At 42.5% G+C, this 21649-nt stretch overlaps 1 protein-coding gene across 1 annotated transcript in view; it reads right to left on the bottom strand.

Moving 5' to 3' along the window:
• Nucleotides 1–21576, bottom strand: part of ARFGEF1 (ARF guanine nucleotide exchange factor 1) — a 68374-nt gene extending 46798 nt beyond the window's left edge. The window contains exon 1 of the mRNA XM_083747517.1: nt 20685–21576. Coding sequence (XP_083603643.1) covers nt 20685–20808 — 124 coding nt within the window. The 5' untranslated portion in view covers nt 20809–21576. The remainder of the gene's footprint in view (nt 1–20684) is intronic.
• Nucleotides 21577–21649: the final 73 nt, after the last annotated feature.

The raw sequence follows: 21649 nt of genomic DNA, 5'->3' as shown, positions 1-21649 counted from the left end.
TCAAAGTAACACTTCATTCCTTTTGTAAGAATGCAGCTCCCCCCACCATTGTTCAAGAACCAAAAGTACAGTCCTTTGAGATCAGACTGACCATTTCTTCAGCTAGTCAAAATATTTCATCTGCCAAAACTTCCTTAACTATAACAGTCCAACATCACAGTCAAATGTGCTTATCTTTACCATGTTTTTTGCATTGTGAAATTCTTTGTGAGCTAGTGGCTCTTCAGTGTCTTCTAGAAAGGGATTGCTCAACTCTTCAAATGGAGCCAACACTGTCTTCACATCAATGTGGAAATGGCTGCATGAGTACGCTCCAAAATACCTGATTTTAATCCAAACTTACTCAGAATTCTAGAGATCCCAGCCCCAGTCTTAACAGCAGCATTCATCTGCTTAGGAGAAAGACTGAACAGAATCAATGAGAATGAATGGCAGTGTGTTTGAAAAAAACAAATAAGTCCTTGCAGAACTACTGCAGACTTCTGGATTCTCTGTGCTCAGACACATCAGGGCATAAACTTGGCAGGGACACATCAACCAGAAAGCATAACCATGTGATAATCAACCATGTGATAATTCCAGCATTGCAGGGGGTTGGGCTAGATGACCCTTGTAGTCCCATCCAACTCTATATGTTCCAACTCTATGGTTGGAAAATACCTTGAAATTTTGACAGGAACACATAATATTACCTTATAATACTAGACAAATTCAAAGATGACAAGGTCATCAATGCCTACTAGTCATGATGACTGTCTTTTATCTGAGGCAGTATGTCGCTGAATACTAGTTGCGTTTTGAGGTCCCCAAGCCACCCCCTAATAACTCACACATCACACATCAATTTTGGTTTGGGTTTTTGGCACGATTTTGGCCACAACTTTATTTAAATATATCCGAGTGAGTGGTTGCTTAGGCATTGGTTCAGACTATCTGTCCTTGCCCAGGGGACAGAACTGACTTCTGGATCCCAGCGAAAGCCAGTGTGGGAAACAAATTTTGGGGAGAAAATGAAGCTGGGCCTCAGTCCCTCACTTCTCCCCTCATGCTCCTGGTGGCTTGCATGGCCCAAGTCCAATGCCAGGGACAAGGACGAAAAGAATGGCAAGCCCCTGGATTCCTTTAACGGAATTCCCTTTCCGCACACCATTGGAGGGGTAGGCACTTACCCCTCCACTAACCAATTTGAACCAATGCCTAACCGCCAACCTTACAAGTTGTGACGATTTGCTACACAGTAGGCAAAACCAAATGGCACCAGCCAATCAGCCAGATGGACAAATCCCTACCAGGCCTGTGCCTCAAAGCAGACGACCCCATGACAGGCATAGCAAGGTCAAGCGAACAACCCCCCCAATACAGGGAGGGTGGGCGGGTAATCCGGTGCAAACAGCCAAGAGAATGCTCAAAGTTGGGCATCCAGTATTTAAAACCTCTGACCCCTCCTTCAAAATTGGAAACAAGCAGTTCTCCCCAGCGACCCAATTAACCAATTCACTGCCTGGGTCCCTCCATAAATCTGCCCAGCAACAATGAGGTGGCTTGTATCCCCCACCGCAACACGTGCTCTCTGCTAGGGAGAACATGTTTTGCTTGGATCTTTGGCTTCACAGTGGAACCTCGGGTTATGTTCCTCCTTACGAACGCTTCAGGTAACAAGCTCCTCTAACCCAAAAGTAGGTCTCCTGGTTGCGAACTTTGCCTCGGGATGCAAGCGGAAGTCGCGCTCCGGTGGCACGGCGGCAGCGGGAGGCACCATTAGTGAAAGCATGCCTCAGGTTAAGAACAGTTTCACGTTAAGAACGGACCTCCAGAACGAATTAAGTTTGTAACCGGAAGTATCACTGTATCCAGCAAGGCTTTTCTTAGGCTCTTATGTTCCTCATCACGAATAAACAAACTTTGACTGAGTTTGCTAGTCAACCCAAATTTTGTTGCCAGTATCTCCCTCCAAGGAGTAGGATCTTGGCCCTGATGTACATCTCTGAAACACAGCATGAGGTTAGAAGAAAGTATCTTGCTCCTCACTCCAGTTATAAACTCAGAGCTGAGAAATGGAGGCACAAAACAATCCTTCAAACAACACAGCACAGGATGGGGACAGAGGTTTGCTCTGCCTTGGTATCTGGTAAGTGCTCCAAAGTGCATGTCAAGCACAAAGGCAGACCCATATTTCAGCGAAGAAAGAGGGGGGAAATGCATACAATACTAGTTTGAAGACACTCGGCTTAGGTCATTAAATCCAACTCTTCATTTAGCTTTAGTTTGTTCTATATGCCAGATTTTTTTTGGGGGGGGGGTGTCAGATCGTACAGATTACTTCAGTATACCCACTTGCTGGCAGCTACATACAACTAAATTGCTTATTCCTGTTTAATTTCAGGAAAACAGAAGCATTTAATTGTAAAAATAATCTGTTACTGAAAATTAAATGTAAAGTAGAATAAAAAAGATGCAGACTAAACTCACTTTGACTAACTCTAGTAATCTGACACAGCATTATGCACTTCACCTTCAGTATTAGAAACTGAGATATGAAAGCTAGGAGCTAAATGGCACTTTAAACCTAGGTTATGGGCACAACAAAAGAATGTCTAGGTGCGCTTTCCTTCCACTCTGCAGTTTTAATCTGAAATCTTAGGTGCAACACTGCACCCAGAGCTCAGAAACTGCTTGCACTAATGAAATTCCCTGTTGCAAAATACATGTAGAACAATGAGAGTTTCGAACACTGTTCACCTTTTCATGTGAAACCTTTTTAAAATGACATTGGTTCACTTAAGGTTCTGGAAATCCTCTTATGTCTCATGTGACTTCCTGTGGCTTTATAATGATAACTTTCTATTTTAAAGTATTCTTCCCACTGTTCCTGGTGTCCCTTCCCCCTTGGCCGCCAGTAGGGAGGTTGGCAGAGCTCTGTTTTCAAAGATTCTTAATAAATCTATTCCTTTCTTTAAAAATAGATTTCTTGTTCTAAAGATAAAGTTGACCAGATTATGATCTGTGAAAGTGATCTGGGCACAGACTTAATGTCCATCTTGATATAGGTAGTCTATACTGTCTATGTCGGTTGCTTTAACTGCCCCAGGTAGAATGTTGTTTATAATAGTCAGCAGGTGCCTCACGTGGTCTGTCCCTGTGCGAGGACCCAGTGGTTTTGGATAGTTTGTGAGTACCATCTTTTCCGGGCTTAGGACCAGGATCCATTCTTTCTTTCTACTGGGGGCTTGGAGTTCCCGCAGGTTCCCGTCTATATTGGAGATCCCCGACTTACTTCTGTTTGCAGTTGCTACAGGGGTCCTAGGTGGGTTCAAGACAGGAGCATCCAGCTGTAGTTTGGTTGCTTTTGTCAGGCTGGGCACACATAGGGGGAGAACAGCCGTGGGGGGGGGGGGCTTATTTCTTTGAATGTACTTGGGGAATTATTTTCACATATGGGGAGGGGTTTGGTCTTTGGCGAGTCTCCCTTATCAATCTCTTTGGTGCCTTGAGCTTTGATTTTTGTGTGTGGATATAGTTTAAGAATATATCTAGATATAAAACAGAATGCCCAGAATGATTCAGAGTTTTGACGGAAACCTATGAGATCACATGTGTTAGGAACTTGGTGTTTAACAATAATATCTGTTATAATAGATCAGATTAAAGGTAATGGTAAGGTAAAGGACCCCTGGGCGGTTAAGTCCAAAGGTGACTATGAGGCTCATCTCGCTTTTCAGGCCAAGGGAGCTGGCGTTTGTCCACAGACAGCTTTCCGGGTCATGTGGCCAGAATGACTAAACCACTTCTGGTGCAACAGAACACCATGATGGAAACCAGAGCGCATGGAAACGCCATTTACCTTTCCACTACAGTGGTACCTATTTATCTATTTGCACTGATGTGCTTTCAAAATGCTAGGTTGGCAGAAGCTGGGACAGAGCAATGGGAGCTCACCCCATTGCGGGGATTCAAACCACCAACCTTCCGATCAGTAAGCCCAAGAGGCTCAGTAGTTTGGACCACAGCACCACCCACTCATCACAATAGATCAGATTACACCTATCCTAAAGGATCTACACTGGCTGTCTTGTTGCTACTGAGCTCAATTTAAGGTGTTGACTTGATCTATAAAGTCCTACATGGTCTAGAAACCAAGTATCTTCAGGACCACAACCACAATTTCCAGCCAGGCTATGCCTTAAATTCTTCAGGAGAGACCACTTCATAATTCTGCTGATATCCAGAGTTAGAGGGACAGTGGCAAAAAGCCATGTTTCTTATGGCACCACAGATATGGAATTCCTTTCTCACAGAGCTTCAGTTGCACTCAACATAATTTCCTTTTAGATGTTAGCTCCAGGTGTGTTTGTTTTCTCAGGTACATGAAGCGGGTTGAGAACTGGAATGTCACTGCATTTTCCAATTTTGATTCTTTTCTACTTCACTTTTGGAATATATTTGTTTTATATTGTTAGTTATATGGGTTTTTGTATAGTATAGATTTGTATATGTATTATATTGTTATGTACCATCCTGGGAAACTTTGCACTGACAGACAGAATTTAAATTAAATTAAATTATTATTATTATAATTACAAGAAGAAGAAGACATGTGGTTCAGTTAGGGTAATTTTTATTTAGGCTTGATGGACTTGTCTGCAACTAATAATAGATTTAAACTCCTATTCAGAATTATTTAACAAAGCATTTCTTCCTTTGTGCAACATCAACCAATTCATGCAGAGTATTGCCCAATTATATATTGGTGGCTGAATTTTATGGAGCTGGAAGTGATATTTACGGTCCTAACAGGAAATTCAGGAAATTCATATCAGTGGCATTGATGCTTTTGCACTGCAGGAGACTGGAATAGATGACCCTCAGGGTCTCTTCCAATTCTACAATGTCATCTTCACACATTATCAGACCTCCAGAAAACATTTGTGGAACCAAGAGAGACTACAGAAGCAGCAAGAAGGCCAAAGTTAAGCAGCCTTCCAGCAAAACACACAGAATATTGAATTAACAGGCAAAAAGCTAATTTAAATAAGATTACAGCACACAGAGCATTTTACCCTCTGTGTGCCATATATTCAAGCCTATGCAAGGAACTTTCTGAGCCTGATTCACTTAACCAGACAAACGTTCCCCCCATCATGTTTTATGCATTCTCAAATAGGTGGTCCAGCTTTCAAATAGCTTGAATCTATGGATTGCATTCAGTGGCTATAGTACAACAACTGCTTATGCTGCAGGCAGGTAAGCACCAAAGATACAACAGGCATGTCATGACTTGTCATGAACATTCTTTGTAGTTCAATACTGCATTCTCATGGGTTCTCAAGGTTTCAAGGATGCAGCTCAACACTGGGATCTTAAGTGTAAGAGTATGAGGATTATCCCAAATATGGTAAGTGTTTTCCATAGCATATGTGTTCTATATATGGGAAGGGAGAAACCATGCAGCAAAACATAATTTTCCCATAATTATTATCCAGGAAGTAATATTACAGTGTGAGAAGGAGTATTACAGTGTGATAAAGAACAGGTTTTACAACAAAGGCCATAGGATAAAAATGGTCAAACCTGCTGTGCAGGAAAGACAACTAGAGAAATAACCTGATGTAAACAGACACTGAGCTAACCACAAAGAACAATGTCATTTGTTGTGCAAAGAATAGGGCCAGAAAATTAGACTAAAGTGCATTTCTTTATTGTTATTTTAGAATTGGGACCAAGAAAACATTTCCCCAAAGTTAAGAGCACTGACCTGGACACAAGCACCATGCAGAACATAAGGATTTTTCAGCCCTTTGCACTCCATGAAAAACCATTTCTGTGGGTTAGGAGAACGGTGACTAAAAGCCATAGTAGGCTGTGGGGTTAGGGAATCAGTGGAAACTCTTCCCCTCATACATGGAGCACTTTGGATCTAAGCCTGTGGCATTTACTTTGCAATTCAGAAAACTGTCAAAGAAGAGAAATGTCATGTCTAACTTTTATCTACGATAAACAGCATCTCTTCAGTTCCTAACGTTAGTATCAAAGCATTGTTGGCTGCCCACTCTCCACCTTAGAGCAGATTTATGCCACAAGGTGCCATAGGAAGGCGCTGGACATAGTAAAAGATCCATCGCATCCTGGTCACTGTCTCTTCGAGCTCCTGCCATCGGGACAGAGATACAGGACGATGAAGACAAGAACGAGCCGTCTTAAGAACAGCTTCTTCTCCAGAGCGATCTCGGCCCTGAATGGGAAGCCTGGACTTTGAAAGTCATCTAATCTTCCTTGCTGTATTATATTGTATTGTTTTAATTAGTGTTTTTATAGTTGTTTTGATTTTGTGTGGAGTGCCCTACCTGGGTAGATGGAGCAGCCAAGTAATTTCGTTGTCCCCGAGAGGGGGCAATGACAATAAAGATATTATTATTATTATTATTATTATTATTATTATTATTATTATTGACAACCTTGCAAGGTTTCCAGGAGTGGTCATCCTTCTCCTGCCCTACTCCCCTAATTACATTTTCTTCTGCCACCACCCATAATACAGAGCTTTTCTCTACCTCCTGACCCCAAGAAGAGAAAGGAACCCCTACAGTATTATGTTTCCCAAGCTGAGCCTTGGACTATGGCAGCTTCCAGTAGCCACAGATTGTTGAGTATCAGTTAGAAAAGCAGACTTGAAAATGAGATGGTGGCTGAATGAAAGGAGGTTGTGGCTGGTTGGCTAGAACCCTGAACAAGAGTATTCCAGTTAGGAAATAATATCCTGAAACATTTTGTTGAAGTACCCCCTAGTCTTTACTGATGGTAGCAAAGAGTATTCCGCAGATCCGTGAAAACTTCCAGAAAACTCACTGCTTTACCTTCTATCTAGTCACAGTAACCTATTATTCTATTCGCATTTCTTTTCCCATCCAGGCAGCTCCTACTACAACTCCTACGCAGCAGCACAAGTCAACCTTAGGTCCAGTTCTCACTGAGGTAGTAAATCTGTTTGAACTGTACCACTGCACATTGTAAGGTAAATGTAAAGGGACCCCTGACCATTAGGTCCAGTCGTGACCGACTCTGGGGTTGCGGCGCTCATCTCGCTTTACTGGCCGAGGGAGCCGGCATACAGCTTCCGGGTCATGTGGCCAGCATGACTAAGCCGCTTCCGGCAAACCATAGCAGCGCACGGAAACGCCGTTTACCTTCCCGCCGCAGCAGTACCTATTTATCTACTTGCACTCTGATGTGCTTTCAAACTGCTAGGTTGGCAGGAACTGCACATTGTAGTGCAGCCTAAATACAGAAAACTAGCACGTCAATGAGACTAGGCTTTGTATGCTACATTTCATTTCTGAAGGACAAGCATGAGGAAAAGTAAGGGATAAAAAGAGCCAAAAGAAAGCTAGTGTGTGAAAACACACACACTGTACACCAGGGGGTCAGCAAACGTTTTCAGAAGGGGGCCGGTCCAATGTCCCTCAGACCTTGTGGGAGGCTAGACTATATTTTGAAGGGAAAAAATGAATGAATTCCTATGCCCCACAAATAACCCAGAGGTGCATTTTAAATAAAAAGTCACATTTTATTCACGTAAAAACACGCTGATTCCCTGACCGTCCGCAGGCCAGATTCAGAAGGCGATTGGGCCAGATCCGGCCCCAGGGCCTTAGTTTGCATACCCATGCAACATGGGGCCATGCTTCGTGTACCTATCTCCTCCCAAATCCAACACTTTGCTAATTCAGAAGGAAAAAGGAATCTACCTTTCTCCCCTTACTTACAGAATACCTCGGAACTTTCAACTCCAACCTGCTCTGTGGACCACAGCAGTTCTGTGATGTGACATGGGAGATATATCCCCTACAGGACTCTCTTGATCAAAGCAGCTGCTACTGCCAACATTTGGCAAGATGGGTCTTGGAAGCAAGCCCTCCCAGCCCACCAACTAACTGAATGCCTTACTCAGTTGCAGAAACATTCCTGTAAATGTGTCAATAGAAGAAATTCACAATGCTTTGATCCCAGCAAATTCATTGTGAGAATTCCAAATTGAGGAAGTCAGGTATCGGCAAATCTTTGATCCAATGCCTCTATCCTGCCCACCCCATGCAATCCACAGTTATAATAAAAAGGAATTGGTGAAAAGGATTTTCTCTCTGTGTATATGCAATTCTGAAATGATATGTCAGAACTCTTGCAGAAAGGTTAATGAAATGCCAGCAGCAGGCACTGGAGAAAATAATGGCAAAAGGCAGGTCCCTCGTGGGAAGTTCTCATGGGGACTAGTAAGAGTACAAAACATGCACTGTGCCTATTCCCAATGGAGCCCAATAAATAGTACAAGGAATCAATAGGCCTAAAAAGATTAGTGCAAAACTCAGGTGCTTCCTCAGCTACCGGTACTCAGAATACACAAAATAACCTTCCAGTGTAAGATATTATTCAAGGTTTTAACTGTATCTTCCTCAGTTCTCAGCTCCACCATCCACCCCACAACTAAAACCAGCCTGGATAGGCTGAGGGATGGAGAAGAAGGGTAGGTAGGAAGGAGGTGCCTAGTGCTTGCTCTTCTTGGCATTTATTTTTCAGTTCAATATCACCATCTATAAGCTGCCCTGCTATTTGTTGGGCACTGGCTATGTGACATTTTTCTGAGCAGATAGGGAGCAAGCCGATACGATTTGGATAGATTTGAAGCTTGGATCTCACAGACCTGGGGCTTGATATTCATGGACAAACCACCTTACTATGTGAACATTGCACAGGAAGTAAGAGTTTGGCTTTGTTTTATTCAATATGCACAGTATGAACACAGCTTTCACTCACCAAGAGCCCATGCAACAAGTGTGGGATAACACTTTCAATACGTTACTTTATTGATGCTTGTGAAAACCTAGAGATAGAATGAAGCTATGTCTTACTTAGAGACAAATTCAATAAGGGAGGGAATTTAACTTCTTGTAGTTATTATGTAATTCTGTTTAAGTTTGATAACTCAATAAAATTCACTTTTTAAAAAGATAGTTTCCCCTCACAACAACACATGGCAGAGGAATTCTCAGTTCAATATTGTCAGAATATTAAGGATAGATAATTCAACCATGCCTTCCACCAACACTACACATGCTTACTCAGAAGAAAGTCCTTAGGACTATAGCCCTCTGAGTAGACATCCAATGGATCCATCAGTATCCCTGCCCATATATATGTCAGTTTGCATTTCTTAGTAATGCCATTCAAGTATTTATAAACTTTTAATGTTGATATCCCCCTCTCCTCTATCATGAATAGAGATTTAATCAATAATGGTACAGAAAAAAGTAGCATGGAAGTTTGCACTGAAGTCCTGAAATCAGAGTCTTCACACAAGCGCAAAAGGTTAATGTGTAGCTTTTAGTCCCAACTTCTAAATGAAGATTTACCAGAAGGTAAAGGGAGCCTTGAAGATTGATTGTGGGAAGTGGTGTAGGAGCCAATGCAAAATGAGGTAGTTTCAGGTTAAGCAGCCAGACCAACTGCTCGGTCCCAAAGTCCAAATTCGATTAGTCAGAACTAGCACTCAGAATTGTGCAGACCAGCCATAATAAACCTGCAAGCCATAGAAGCATGTTTCTACATGACAATATTCTTTTAAGTAATTTTGCATTGTTATAAACAATATTTAACTGCCTTGATTGCTGTGCTCGAAAGGCAATATATTTTTAAATAAAACAAAATTTCAAGAATCAATAAATCATATAGACTATGAAGTTTTAAGTCCCATAGGTAAAAACTTTTAAAAAGTTACTAGGCTTGATTGAACCAAGCATTTTTGTTTAAGCAGAAAAAATTACATAAGTACATAACTCTGCCTCATATTAAAATCAGCTGAACTTCAGCATGAGGCTTTTTGTGACCATTGTTTCAAAGCTTCAGCTCTCATTTTGCGAAAGGGATGAGGTATCTCATAACCATCATATGGAAAAAGAGCAATTCCTTCTACATTAGTGAGATACTAGAAAGTAAAAGGAACCTGTTACAGTAACACAGAGAAGATAGTTATCAATATATCTGAAAGTCCAATTTCAAAATAAATGAAAATCTACAAATATCAAAATCAACCTATAAAACATACCGTATTTTTTGCACCATAACACTCACTTTTTTCCTCCTAGAAAGTAAGGGGAAATGTCTGTGCATGTTATGGAGCGAATGCCTACAGGTGGCAGGGGGATCTGCTGCAGTCGTTAGCAGAGGATCCATGGTTCCCCTTCCTTCCCTCCTCCGTGGCTTGCTTTGAAACAGCAAAGCGGGAAGAGCTGCTGAGTGGGGAGGAGAGAGGGACAGAGAGCCTTTTTGCTTTAAAGGAGCAAAGCGGGAGAGGAGAGGAGCCTTCTCCTCTTATACCCCTCTTCTGCATTATTAACAGCATCCTTCTCCACCCACCCACCCCACGCGTGTTCCTTGTCCCTTGAGTGCTTTTCCTTCCCTCCCCACTTAAAATGTGGTTACAAAGCACAGATCCACATGGATAGCTACAGCTTGCACCAAAAATATCACGCACCCACTGTTGCCTGGGGCCACAGTGGTGCAAAAACGTGGTTACAAAGCATGGATCCACATGGATCCTCAGGATTTTTGCATTGGGCTACCCCAAACTCACCGTCAGATCACACGTCTGTGGCCACAGCATGAACCACAAAAATCATACATCCACTGTTTCGTTTAGAATATTTTTTTTCTTGTTTTCCTCCTCTAAAAACTATGTGCGTGCTATGGTCGGGTGCGTGTTATAGAGCGAAAAATACGGTAATTCGATACAATTTAACTCAAGTAAATGAATTCAATGGGACTTATTCTTAGGTAATTGTGCAAAGAATCACAGCTTTAGTAACTAGTTTTCTCTGAGGCCAAGTGAAATCATGAATGTTATATTCATAAACATTTACGAGTTCAGTCATCTTCCTAATGGAAACTTATCTTTCATTGCATCAGATATCATAAAAACTCGTTTCTATTCCATCTTTGAACACTGAGCACTGCAGCAAATAGCGTTCTGTCTCTGCAAAGGATTCAAATTATGAGCCAAAACACACTGAGTACCAGTGTTAGAAACTGAGATATGAAAGCTAAGAGCTAAATGGCACCTTAAACCTTGGTTATGGGCACAACAACAAAATGTCTAGGCACACTTTTTTAATAACAAGAATACAAAATTGAAAATGAATGAACTGCAGCTATAATACTATGTTCATTTTTCAGATAGTCTAATCCTTCCCATGCCCACCTCCTAATATTCTTAACAGGGTCTCTACTCCAGTCTTCAGAGAGTAGCTGGAAGTGGGGAGGCAGGAAAAGGTTCTCATTTCCTTCCACTTTGCAGTTTTAGTCTGAAATCTTAGGTGCAGTACTGCACCCAGAGCTCAGAAACTACTGGTGCTAATGAAATTCCCTGTTGCAAAATGCACCTACAACAATGGGAATTTTGAACACTGCCAAGTACATTATGTAAATTACAAATTTTGAAGAGATTTTTGAATGTGTGTCACAAATTTCAAATATTGGTGCTCAGCTGTGAAAAAAAGCTTCTTTTGCCCCTTGGTACTTACTATTTTGCTTTGCTATTATTAATGAAAATAATTAGATAGAAAAGCTCATCTAGTTCAGCCTCCTGTTCTCCCAGTGGCCATCCAGATACCTATGGGAAGCCTGCAAACAGAACCCAAGCACTACATCACTCTCCCCTCTTGAACTCAGAGCACATTGGCTCTGATACCAGAAATAGAAAAAAGCCTTCATGACTAATAGCCACTGATACCATTAATTAGTATAAACCCCTTTTAAAATCATCCAACTTGGTGCTGATGCTTGGTGCCATATTGAGATGGTGAATTCCATAGTTAACTATGGGCTGTGTGATGTAGTTCTTCCTTTTGTTTGTCCTGAATCCTCTAGTGTCACTGGATGGCTTTAGTTTTCTCTCTATCCAACTTTCTCTACGCACTGCATTATGTCCCCCTTTGCTTGCCTTTTTCTAATTGAACTAAAAAGCCACAAATGTTGTAACTTTTCCCCAAAGGGGAGACCACTTGGGCTTTGTTATCCAGTACATAGGAGATCAGGATAGGTGACAAGCTGAAGCTGCCAAGCAGGAGACTTCAAATTCAGCTGACAGTTCCCCTTCTCCAGAGTAGAAACCTATTTTGTGATTGAAACAACCACCTCCATGCATTCTATGCAGGGCTTTGTATGGGAGTGAGGTATATTTTGGTATTGTTAAGGGACTGAAGTACTAAATTTGCTTTATTTAGATGGGCCCTATGCTTGGGGGGGGATGCCACTATAAAGCAGATAGCAGAAGTCAAAATTGTTATTTTTATGTTCACTGTACCAGCTCCTGCCTACCTAGCAGTTCGAAAGCACGTCAAAGTGCAAGTAGATAAATAGGTACCGCTCCGGCGGGAAGGTAAACGGTGTTTCCGTGCACTGCTCTGGTTCGCCAGAAGCGGCTTAGTCATGCTGGTCACATGACCCTGAAGCTGTATGCCGGCTCCCTCAGCCAATAAAGCGAGATGAGCGTCGCAACCCCAGAGTCGGTCAAGACTGGACCTAATGGTCAGGGGTCCCTTTACCTTTTTATATTAGTGGACTCCAGCCTATCCCCTTCATTCCAAGAACTGGTGTTCGTCCAAAATATATGTCTGGCTTTAAAGTGGAACAATGGCAAAAGAGACTAATGAATGCAATTGACCCTGGAACACTATAGACTTTCAATCAGCTGACATTTTGAAATCAAGATGAAGTCTGCTAATGCTCAGCTTGATTTAATGATGTTGATAAAACAAAACCTGTGTGAAATTCTATGTACAGTACAGGGAACCAGATTAACAAAGGAGAAGTCTCCCCAAGCTTTACCGCCTAGGTAGTATCTCATGGCCCTATTTGCCAGAGCAGATCAAACTGCTTGAAAGCTCACAGCTTCACATTACAATATAGCAAGAGCATATTTGAAGTAGGTTGATAGAAATTATTAGCCCATAATTTTTTACTAGTGTAAGGCGGCCTTGCAAAATAACTGTCTGAGGCTTCTTTATATATCCTGCTTCAGATACCCATCTAGCGCCCATGTAGTGCTGTGTCTGCATTGTAGCAGTCATCAATTTCAGTGTACGCTTTCTCCTGTCATTCTCACATCCATTTTAAGATCCAAAGTGCAGGATGGTATACAGCTGTCATAGCATTGTGCTGCACTTCTCAGGCTGAATTTTAGCAACAATGCTATTGCAGTTGCCAACCTCTGCTCATCCTCCTTTTGCTTCATTGCCAGGGACCGGGGAGGGGCTAAGGGAGTGAAAAGAGGAGGCAGTATGTGTGACCATGTGGAGATCTGTGGGTGCCAGGCTGGCGACAGACATCTCCATCTGGTTGCCCCCTCCAGCTTCCTTAAGCCGGTAAGCTTATTCACTGCATTTATATGCCACCCTTTTCTTCAAGGAGTGCATGTTCATCCCCTCATTCTCAGTTAATCCCTACAAGGACCCTGTGAGGTAGTTTAAGAGGCTGTGACTGACCCAAGGTTCCCCAGTGAGCTTCATGGCTGAGTGGGGATTTGAACCCTAATATCCCAAGTCCTAGCACAACGCTCTAACCACTACACCACACTGGCTTCCTAGAGTACTTCTGCTCTGGGGCAGCTATACAAATTAGTAGGTAAAAATAAGGGGAAAGCAAAATGTGTTTTATATACAAAATAGTTTCGCTAACTGTTTTTGCAAATGCAATTTGTATTAGAACTTTGAATTTCTGCCAAGGTCTTTGGCTATAAGCAGTAAAAGTTTGACCTCGCCCATCCAGAGTAACAGATCAATATAGAATCATAGAACTGTAGAGTGGGAAGGGGCCCTTAGGGCCATCTAGTCCAACCTCCTGCAATGCAGGATTCTCAAGCATCTATGACAAATGTCATTCAACCTCTGCTTAAAAACCACCAAGGAAGGAAAGTCCACCACCTTCCAAGGGAATCTGTTCCACTGTTGAGCAGCTCTTACCATCAGAAAGTTTTTTCTGAAGTTTAGTTGGAATCTCCTTTCTTGTAACTTGAAACCATTGGTTTGAATCCTACCCTTCAGAGCAGGAGAAAACATGCTTGCCCCATCTTTCATGTGACAGCCCTTTAGATATTTGAAGATAGCTATCATATCTCTTCTCAGTCTCTTCTTATCCAGGCTAAACATACCCAACTCCCTCAACCATTACTCATAAGGCTTGGTTTCCAGACCACTGATCATATTGGTTGCTCGTGGAGTTATGTCATGCTCCTTCTAAAGCAGTTTGTCCACCTTTGGTCCCCACCCTGCCCTCAGCGCTCATCTGTGGCTCCTAGAAGCTGTCAGCATGTGGCAGTGGCCATACTCTGGGAACGGCTTCAACTGACCAGCTAAACCTGGTGAGGGTAGCCAATAGGTCTCAAACCCTCAATGAGTTAGGGACTTCCCCTGCATGTGAAGAGAGGCTCCAGCAGATTGAGCAGGTCATACCAATATTGAGTCCAATGGTCAAGAAGGAAGCTTTTGCACAGGTTATAGAGGGAGGTGAGGGGCAAACGGGGCATGTCAACCAGAGAAGGTAGCCCATCGAGGAGTAGGAAAACTCTGATCCTAAATCTCCACTGCCTTGCGTAATATCTTTGGGATAAGAAAAGACTAATGAGTAAACGCTACATAAATATGGAGTGGAGTCCCTAAAACTGTCTTGTATGCCTCCTGGCAACTCCTGCAGGCAAGCTGGGCCACACATATTGCTCTGCTTTCCTCTGAACCACATCACTGAGGCCAAGAGGGGGGTTTTGGTGTCTGAGAAGTCCAGGACCCTCATACTTATTGCCCAGGCTTGTGCTTCTGGGAGGTCACTTCAGTTTTGTTAACACAGCAGTTTGACTTCACCCTTGGAGGCCCACTCTGTTGTCTCTTGAGATAGACAGATGCCAGCAATATGTACTGCAAAGCAAGTGCAACATCAAAATGTTTTCATATCTACTAGTATTCCTTCCTCAATTTCTATTCCATGGGCAAAAATCACTGAATAACATTATTTTCATAGACCACCAAGTATATAAACAGCCTAACCACACTTTGTAGTATTAGCACCGCACCTCCAATATATCAGGGTTCTTCAGGAGTTCTTAGGTTTGATTTCAGAAGTTGTAAATAAGTATTAATATGAGTGATCACTCCTCCACCTTAGTGGATACACATGCAGTTTTCTGTAAAGTAAAAAGATAAGAACAAAAATAGGGCAAAGTCAAAGGTGACTGTTGTAGCAGCAGGAAATATATGCTGTTAAAAACTGTGATATTAACTAAGAAAAGGAAGTGTGAAAGTCAAGATGACTCATCGTAACAAATGAAAATACTTTGCCTTCATAAGCTCCATTGAAATAATAGGAATTTTACAACAGCAAGATCTACACTATTTATGCTTCAGCAGTCTAAGAACTCCTTCACTTTATATACACTACTAAAAAGCAAGCCCTCTCACATTACACAGAGAAATGCAAAGCATGGGAAGGTATATTTGAAATGAGATGAGAGAACTATTAATACAATCCAAGACTGTAGAGAGGAAGATACACATTGGGAGAAATGGGACTGAGGAAAGATATACAATTGAACCAACCAGGATTTAGGAATCAAGAGCAGGTCTTGTAATCTTCTACATCCTTTAATTCTCTCTACCCATTTTTCTCATTATACAACAGACATCATGACAAACCCAAGTTAAAATGCAACCAAGTATGCCACAAGCGCTTCAAGTATCATGATTAAATATAGGCTTTCACAAAGTGTTTAGTGGCACACCAGGTTTCATTTTAACCCACATTAGCAACCATCACACATTAACACCAAACTCACAACATGTGGAAGCATTTCAAAGGATGCTGCAATAATGGAGCAAAAAAAAAATATGAACAAGATGAGAACTTAGCTCTTTGTAAAGCCCACACACAAAACCAATTATCTTATTATTCTAAGCCAAATAAAAAAAGTTAATATTGGGCTATGAAATTACCAAAATTAGAGAGCTTCTCTCTTGGAAGGAAACAAGATGGTTAAATAAAGGCTAATATTTAAAGTATAATATAACAGGGAATGAAATATCTATATTAACATGCTTTGCTCATTTAATACAGCAAACTTGTGTAAGATGTTGGGTAGACAGCAATATTAATGGCTCTAGTGTCCCAAAACTGGTTTGTTTAAGTTGTGCACAGCTCTTTGGTGTTCAATGAATGAGTTTCAAAAAAACAAAAGGAACAATGAGAGGGGAAATGGAGGAAATACAGGCCACATGTAATTAGAATAAGGCAGATCAAATCCAAGGTCTGAAAACTATTTCTCCAGCATAAGAAAAAACAAATCATAACTCTATTTGTGTCTATTCAAAAATAAGTCCAAATGAGTTCAATGAAACTTATTCTCAAATATTACATTTCTAAACAGACTTTAGATAGGGGATAAGCCCGTTGAGCAAAGTGGGACTTATTTCTGAATAGAAATGCATAGGACTGCATTGCATATTATCATAAAAGCAGAGGTTTGCTTAGTTGGAGACACAAATGTCTCTATCATGAGACAGGGAGAAAATGACAACTTTTCATAAGGTTCAATCTGCATATAAAAATAAACTGAAATTGATACTTGATAGAAACAGATTCAAAATCAAGACTATTTTTTTTCTACCCATGTAGTCTCTCTTCTGCACTATTTTTTTATTTTTAAATATTGAGCACTATGTTTTTAAATATTAAGAACTATGTTTAATTAGCATTCTATACATACTGGACAAATATGTGTTAATAAACTATAATATACAAAAAAGATATCCAAGAATTATCTTATCATTTTTATAGGCCAGACACATGTGTATTTTAACTGTTATTACTATCCAGAGATGCTCTCAGATACTGTTTGCATGTGCACACATGCAGTAATATTGATGAATGGCTAGTAATAAATATTTGGCCCATAATCAGTTGATATTGTCCTTCCCATAAGTAGTACGTATTTTGTTTGAGAATATTCTAAGATAGCCATAAAGTAAGCATTATTTACTCATAAGTTCCACTGAGTTCAGTAAGACCTACTTCTTGGTAAGTGTTATATTCTGGCATTAGTTAAAATTGCACACCAAACCTAGCCCTATTTTCTCATATGCAGTTCCCACAGGCACAAATAATGGCACTTATTTCTTAGTATATTTAGGATATCAATATTGTTACATATTGTTAAATTACATTGGGGGGGTCAATACAAATGGCCTATTTCAAATGTAAGCATTTGAAATTTTTGTTTTAAAAACAAATAGATATACGGAGCACTATGGCTGGGAATACTTCCTGGAGAAGCACTTCTAAATGAATTATAGTTGTGCACAAATAATTGTGTTCTTGTACAAGTTGTAGTGAAGTGAGTGATGAGTTATGATCCTGGAACAGCCATGTTCTTTTCTAATTCCATTTCAGCTGAGTTATTTCAGAACAGTTGCTCCTGCTATTCCTAATCAGTCATTCTAACCCTGTGAATAAGGCATTCTACTTCATTGTTATTATTGCCTATAAGCAGCTTTTCAGGCAATATGCCTGCCAAAGCAGTTGGCCACCACGTGGCTGTTTATTGTTATTATTATGGGATATTATATTTATTTATACCCCATATTATTCCCTGACAGGGACTAAAGTTCGTTAAAAGCAGTCAGTTCCCAAAAGCCTGCCAGAGCTAGTCTCTAGAGAGGGAGTTCCAAAGTCTGGGAGCAGCCACTGAGAAGGCCTTCTTCTGCATCCCTATGAAATATGCTTGTGAAGGTGGCAGCAGTGAGGGAAGGACATCCTTCAAAGATTTCAGAACCCAGGAAGGTTCATATAAGAGGATACAGTCTTTCAGATAGCTTAGCCTTAGACCTAAGCCATTCAGTCATAAGCAGCACTTTGAATTGTGCCTGGAAACAGACCAGTAGCCAGTGAAGCTGTTCTAACAAGGAGTTGTATGCTCCAGTCAGCAATCTGGCTGCAGCTATTTGAACCAGTTGAAGTTTATGAGCACCTTTCAAAGCCAGCCCCACGTTAAGCATGTTCCAGTAATTCAAACAGGACTGGCTTGGTTTTTGAGCATGTGTACATTTGTGGGCTCTAGTTGAAATCTACTACATAATAAATAATGAACATTCTGAATAAATAAAAACCATACTACACAGTTAAAATTCACAGCAAACAATAAACAGGAGCTAGTAAATAATAAAATGGACAAAGCCAAAGTCAAGCTCAGATGAATCAGGAGTTATGGTATTAGTTCTATGTCATCACAGTGCCTATAGTGAATAGGTAACAAATGAAACCAGTTTTAAATCAGTTCAGTTCAAGTCTGTCTTGGATGTTTTATGAAATATCAGATCACAAAAAGAACATCTTGCATAGATTTACAAATTATTCTCCATTTGTGATGTTTATGTTCTGTGTAAATTACCAAGTCACACTAACCTAGAATTTGAGTTAATCATTCCATTGCTGTTTATACTTCCAGCCATTATTCCAATTTTCCTAAGGCCTTGCTCATGTCGATCTGACAGGTCTTTGTTTAAACAGCCACATATCCTGCATGAGATCTACCTATTTACTTATTTATTACCAGTATTTGTATGCTGACTTTCAGGGCCTCTCAAGGTAGCTTCCATTCAAAGTTAAAACTTGACATATAAATAATATCAAAGCTAGAGGGGGGAAAGATTTGCAACAGAGAGCTGCCCAATATGTCAGTCCGCATAATGTGTCTATGTACAAATGCTCTACAAGAATTGAGGCCTGAGAGGCAGAGATTGGTCAAACAATGATTATAACTACTATACAATAGAGCTCTGGCCTTGCCTGGAGTGTCTTGCATACAAATAAATACTGTATTGTTGGCCTCCTGATTTTTTCACTATTAATGCAAATCAAGTTAAGTGGTAAAGGCAAATCTATAAGGTAAATTAAAGGGCCTTTTATTCACCTTCCCCCTCAGGCCTTGCATTAGAACTAAGTTTAATTTGTAGGAATCTACTGCAACTATACTGGTCTGTGATGTACAGAGGCAGTAACACAATTCAGTATAGAAAAGAGAACACAGAAACTGTTTAAAAAAAAATCACAAAATTGGTTAATAGCAAACCCACAAGTGTGAAAATAATTGCCCTAATCCAGCTCTAGTTACACACAAAATGTGGGTGGTGGTGCATATATGATTGCACATCCCAATGAAACAAAGTAGTTGAGCTGGACATCCAAACTGATATGTAGATGTAGATGCAGCTCTGGTTTGGGAATAGATTCTGACTCAGAGAAGAGATGCTTACATGCACAGATCTCTTACTCTGGATCAGGTTGTAAAAGACAAGCAGTAAACTAAGATTGCCATTTTCTTTAAATACACACATTTGTGAAGTGAATATTATACAAACAAAAGTTAATGTAAAAAACCCCACCACATTGTAATATATATCTCCACAATTTCAAAGATGAGGGAAAATGACTTGCCAATTGTTATAGATCTAACAAGTATTTTACTTCCCTGCTTTTAAACTCAGTCCATGGATGCATGGGTCAATTCAGTCCATAGATGCATTTATTTATTTATTTTTGCCTTCCCTCATATAATAACTGTGTATCAGGTTTTCTATGTTTTTAGCAGCTCTCATTTTTATATGTAAGCTGCCTTGAGTCCTGACATGGGAAAAGGTAGAATATAAATAAATATATAAAAACAACAACAATCTCCTAATAAAGCGATTCAATTGTCTCTGAAAACTTCAGTGGAAGGTTTAAGCCCCAATCTAATAACCTGGACAAGAAGCTCACCTTGTCATCACAATATTTCCTTTTATTCAGAATGAAATAACCACATGATACATGAAAGAAACTCCTCCACCCAGCGGCGTTATTTTTCCTGGGCTGATGTATTATAAAAGACTCCTTGTACCACTGCATCCCTCCCTGCTGTCATTCTCCCTCGCTACACAACAGCCTCTCAATTCAAAGAGCAGGCATCAATTTTAAATGTTGACAGGGTGTCACTGTCCCTGTTTTCCACCATCCGCCTCTCTTCGGCTTCCGTCCTCGCCTCCTCCTCCTCCTCCTCCCGCCCGTCACCTGCTCCCTCCTCCCCGGCGGCCTTGTTCTTCCAGGTCAGCTCTCTACACACCTTCTCTGCCTATTCATGCAGGGTGTGTAGGTGCGCCAAGGAGGCAGCGAAAGAGAAAAGCCGTGTGTCAAGGCAACCGCCTGCATTTCCTTGTCGACAATGCCAAAGCTTCCCAATAACGCACGCGCCTTCAGCTCCCCCACCCCCCCCCAAAAAAAACACACCGCACGGGGGACAACTTCCCTCCCCGAGACTAACGTAGCGCACAAACACACGGCCTTTCATCTTCTCCCACCGCCACGTCCCAACCTCACCACAAAGGCCCGCCTCATGCATCAGCACGAACCTCCTCTCCCCGAAACCTGCTCCCAACAGCCGCCTTTTGTCGCCCCGCTCGGCGCACCCAGCCACTCCTCTCCCTTCCCCGGCCAGCCTCGTCCCCACAATGACAGCTGCCCTAATCCAGCGCAAGGCCCCGGCCTGCCTTCCCTTCGCCTCTGCAGGTGCCTCGGGCTCCCTACCCTGCTCCTCCTCTCTCCCCGCAGCTCCCCAGATTTACCTAGGGCCACCTCGCAGGCTTTGCGCAGCTGGGAATGGTGCGCCTTCTTCACCTCCTTGTCGGCCAGGATCTTCTCCAAGGCCCGGGTCAGGAACATGTTTTTTGTCTTCTTCCCCTCATACATGGGGACGCAGGGAGAGAGGGGAGAAGAAGAGGGAGCTGGTTCGGTGCCTCAAGCCGCCTCTCGCCGCAGCTGCCCGGGCGGCACCCCTGGCGAAGGAGCCCCAAGCGCAGCTTCTTCCCACCTCCGGGCTGGGCTCGGGCAAGAGCGGCGACTGCGGACCTCGCTCGGGGTGGGGGGAAAGGAGAACCGGCCCTCCGGAGAACGCGCAGCCCTCAGACCCGGCTGGCCTCCGCCTCCATTAGCAGCAGCAGCGGCGGCGGCGGCAGTAGGAGCAATAGCAGCGGCGGCGGCGGCAGCAGCAGCAACCTCCTCCTGCGCTCGCCATGTTGGAAGGAAACGACGTCAAGGCCGCCGCGGCCCGAGTGGCTGCAGAGGAGGAAGCGGCAGCGGCGGCGGCTGCTGCTGTTTCTCCAAGACCGGGAGGAGGCGCAGCCGCAGGGAGCGAGCAACACCAGCAGCAGCGCTGGCGAGGCTAAGCCGGGACAGGCGGCCGGCCCCGCGCTACAGGTGTGAGGAGGGGAGGGGCCTCGCCGCCGCCTGCCTGGGAGAGCAATGGGGGAAAGGGGCTGAGCGGCGCCGAGGCTGCAGACCAGAGCGCGCTCAGCCTCCCTCACAGAGTTCGTAGGCGGCGGGGGCTTCTCTCTCCTTTGCCCCTGTCACTTCGGATTTCCCCTCAGACGCTTCCCGGTGGTGGCAGAGACTCCTTCCGGCTAGCCAAAGGAAGCTCGCCCGCTCCGCTTGTTACCTCGGATTGGAGCCCCGCCTTCTCCTCCATGCCTCCCTTCGGTCAGATATGTCTCACTGCTCGCTCTGTGGTGATGGGGCAAATCGCAAGGGGTTT

This window comes from Podarcis gaigeae, assembly GCF_964106915.1.
Source record: "Podarcis gaigeae genome assembly, chromosome: 7".
Lineage (NCBI taxonomy): Eukaryota > Metazoa > Chordata > Lepidosauria > Squamata > Lacertidae > Podarcis > Podarcis gaigeae.
This window is presented reverse-complemented; position numbering and strand designations above follow the sequence as displayed.